At 28.6% G+C, this 3,771-nt stretch overlaps 3 protein-coding genes across 3 annotated transcripts; all 3 read right to left on the reverse strand.

Moving 5' to 3' along the window:
* On the reverse strand, positions 1–413 carry Chro.40141 (hypothetical protein; the record flags this gene model as incomplete). The annotated part of the gene is made up of 1 exon (XM_660264.1): positions 1–413. A coding segment is annotated over one exon (413 nt), but the record flags the coding sequence as incomplete, so codon positions are not given.
* Positions 414–1,063: 650 nt separating this feature from the next.
* Positions 1,064–2,482, reverse strand: Chro.40142 (transcription or splicing factor-like protein). Its single annotated transcript, XM_660265.1, has 1 exon — positions 1,064–2,482. One exon carries the CDS (start codon positions 2,480–2,482, stop codon positions 1,064–1,066), a length of 1,419 nt encoding a protein of 472 aa, XP_665357.1.
* A 482-nt stretch (positions 2,483–2,964) lies between these two features.
* Chro.40143 (hypothetical protein) lies at positions 2,965–3,756 on the reverse strand. The annotated part of the gene is made up of 1 exon (XM_660266.1): positions 2,965–3,756. The coding sequence occupies one exon, from the start codon at positions 3,754–3,756 to the stop codon at positions 2,965–2,967; it is 792 nt and encodes a 263-aa protein (XP_665358.1).
* Positions 3,757–3,771: the final 15 nt, after the last annotated feature.

The following is a 3,771-nucleotide window of genomic DNA, read 5'->3' on the forward strand; positions in this document are numbered from 1 at the left end:
AATGATGTATTCATAATTGAAGTAATATCTCCTTCTTGTAATTCAAGATTCTGCATCATCCAATAAGGCATATAACATGTGCCTTCTTCAGCAACAAATTCCAAAACACCAGAATGCGTGAATTTATTCTTTGTAGGGTTGCTAATTTGGAACAACATTGGCCAAGTAATGTTTCTTCTAGCCAATTGATTTAAAGCTGATGGAGGTAGTAGTATTTTGTTTCCACCTTCAAGCTCATCTCTTCCTGCAAAACTTACTGGATAACAAGAATATTCATTGATAAATAGATTAGAACTTGAGCTTCTAAAGTTAGATCCCCCCCTGTTAATTTGTTCAAAATCATCATGTATATTGTCATTTTCAAATCCTCCTGAGAAAAAATTACCAGATGTAAATCTACTAAAACCAAACATTTTTCGATTTTTCTTTAAATGATTTCTTACAATAAAAGCATAAGATTTCTTTAACTTGATAAAGAATATTTCAAACAATAATAGTTTCTTGATTTCTTTTTATAGAATTTTTCAAATATATTTTTAATATTTTATAACCCCCTTTCCCTACTTGGACAATTCAATCATTTAACTGATGAAAAGAAAATAGAAAAAAAAAGTAAAATGCCAGTTTCTGAATTAATTAATATCCAATTCCTGTATGAATTTACCGTAAAAAAATGCAACAATTTATTCAGCTTAATATCTTTTCTTTCTAATAAATTATTATCATTCTTTATTCCCTAAATAAAGTTAAAACTCGTAAAAATAATACCATCTCCATCGTTAAGGCGGGAAAACCCCACATGTCATTCTATACCGGCATTTCTTGCAATACGTATATGTTCGCATGCAATATAATATTTATGTGGATAGAAATACAAAAGAATATAGTTTAACAAATAAATCGAATAAAATTTATTATTAATATTTTCAACAAACTATTATTTTTGTTTTTTTTTTTTTAAATATTAATTAGTAAAAAAAAATTAGTATAAAGATTTTTATCTATTTTAGAATTAACTTTTATATTATTTATATAATAAAAATAGTAATATTTACCAAATAAATTAATCTGATTCATCCATATTATCATCGTCATCATCATTGTTGTTACTGCTATTCAATTGATTATGAATGCTACCATTATTAAACATTATATTATTATCATAAATACTGCTTTGGTAAGTTTGATAAGCAAAATTGGTACTATCATTATTCATTTCAGTTTGGTATTCGTAGTTTTGCTGATCGTAGCCATTTTGGTAGTAACTCTGGCCATCATTATTAGAATAAAGACTTTCATAATAATCACCACTTGTATTGTACTCACTACTAGAATGTTCAATGGCATTATTAGTTGTTTCTGTATTATAATTTACTTCATGGCCAAGTTCAATCATCATTTTCTTAAATTCTTCTTCGACATTATTGTTGGGAACATATTGTTTGCAATCTTTTGTAATATGACCTTTGTCACCACAAATGCTGCACTTAATATCAGGTCTTTTAAATGAATTGAGTGAATTAACGTCTGGACAGGCGTAAGTAGGATGTTGTGTAGAGCCGCAATGTAAACATCCTTTTGCCAAAGTTATAGCAGTATTTCCACTTGAAAATGTATTAATAAGGCTACTAGAGTTATTCAAATTTGTATTCAATGTACCATTGATTATAGCAAGTTGTTGCAATCCATCCCTCTTATATTCTTCATGTAAAGGGTGAAAAGGATCCAAAAGCGGCTGAATCATACTTACAGCTTTATCCAGTTTGTATTGAGACTCTGCAGTAATATGAATGTGCATTGGCATCGCCAATTCTTCTTCAGTTTGATGATCACATTTTTTTCCTTCTTTAGTAGTTCCTTTTCCACGTATTGAAATCTGAGTGCCACTTTCTGCTTCTAGTCTTCTATGATTATATCCTCTTGGGCCTATAATTAAGCCCATAAAATTATAGTCAGGATACTTATCTAAAGGTATTATCAACTTTTTGGTCTTTTTTAATGGTTTATAATCTTTTGGTACAACATAACCTTCCACATTTTTTGACATATATTCTATTAAATTTGATAATTCTTCCTCCATATTCTTTCTTACTCTTACTTCCCTTGTATTTATTCTTGAGCCATTCTTATCGTAAATTGGAGGTGGACTAGGTTCTCTAATATCTGGACTACCATACTCTATTTCTCCCATTTGCAGTTTGTAAATTAATTCGTCCAATCTTTGCTCTCTTAAAAACTGATCAATTTCATAGTTACTCATTCCTGGAGGAAAGTCTGAGTAAGCTGGAGGAATATACTCTTTTTCATATACACTTTTCCATCTACTTGTAGATCCATCACTCACTTTTGACCATCTACTTTCTCTTTTAGATAAATTATCATTACTAATCTCAGTAATTGATATCTGGTCTGGGTTATTACCTTTGAAGTAGATATTATTACCACCAGTACTATTCCCAATGGGCGTAATATCCGCTTCCATTATAATAGTACTTGAAATACTAGTTATTTTAGTTAATGATCATAACAAGAATATAATTATATAATTCCTTATTTGAATAAAAAGCTTTACTGTTTCAGGCCTTTGATTTTAAAAAATATGGTTATTTAATATTTAAAAAATCAATTATTTAATTATATTTCTATTATAAATCAATCTTTTTGCACATTCTAATGTAAAATATTACTTATTTTTTTTGGCGGGCAAATTTTTGTCATATATTTGAAGCTTTTAGAAAGTTCAGCAAAATACATATATTGATAATTTTTTTCCATCTCAAGGATTTATTTAAAGTAAAAGTACCACAGTTGTGCAGAAAACATAGATAATAGCTATTAGATTAACCTGGTTAGTATAAATTTTGAATCTAGTTACTCTTTCTAAATAATTTTTAAACTTAATGTAATCTTTTCACTTAGAACTATGTTGTTAAAAGCGAGCTAGCTATACAAAATAAGTGATTCCTAGAGATTGGAGTTTTGTTTAAGAATTTTACTATAAATACTTTTATACTTTTCATTTTCATTTTTAGTATCGAGAATTTTCTTTACTTTTTTTACTTTATTAGTTGTACGATCTTCATCTGGAAGTGCTTTATCTCTTCTTCCATAGGATGCAGTTGATAAAGAAACTCTATCAAAAAGTTCCTTTACTTGAGTCTTACTTCTTTTAACGTTAGTATCTTTCAAGTTTCCAATACCTAAAGCAAACTCATCAGATTTTGAATTATTTATATTTTTAGAAGAATTCATTTTATTTTTTAACTCTCTAAGTCTCTGCTTGTTAATCATCATATCTCTCTTTAAGTTAATAGCTTCTCTTGGATCTTTGTTTTCATCCATATTACCCTTAATTTCAATAATAGCTTCATTATGTTTCTTTTGAATCTTCTTTATAGAGTTTCTACCCCATCTTGGAACAAAATCATCAGTAATAGGATCATAAACCATTCTTGATCTTTTTCTCTTTTTAATACCTTTAAGTTCAGCAAATTTTTCCCATCTAGTCTTCTCCCTTTTTGCTGGAAGAGGATATGCTCTAGGAAGCAAAATTTCCTGTTTACTTGGAAGGCTTACAACAGTTCCATCTTTTGTATTTTCCTTGCTGAGATCTGACCAAATTGAATTCAACATTAACTGCAAATTATTTGCCCCAGATTTACTTATTTCAGTTTCATTTATACTACTAATATCAATTCCAATCAAATTACTAAGACATACTTCTAATGGAGATGTTTCCAGCTGTGCTTCCTCCATTATAACTTCAGAATA

Source organism: Cryptosporidium hominis (genome assembly GCF_000006425.1).
Source record: "Cryptosporidium hominis TU502 chromosome 4 CHRO014070, whole genome shotgun sequence".
NCBI lineage: Eukaryota > Apicomplexa > Conoidasida > Eucoccidiorida > Cryptosporidiidae > Cryptosporidium > Cryptosporidium hominis.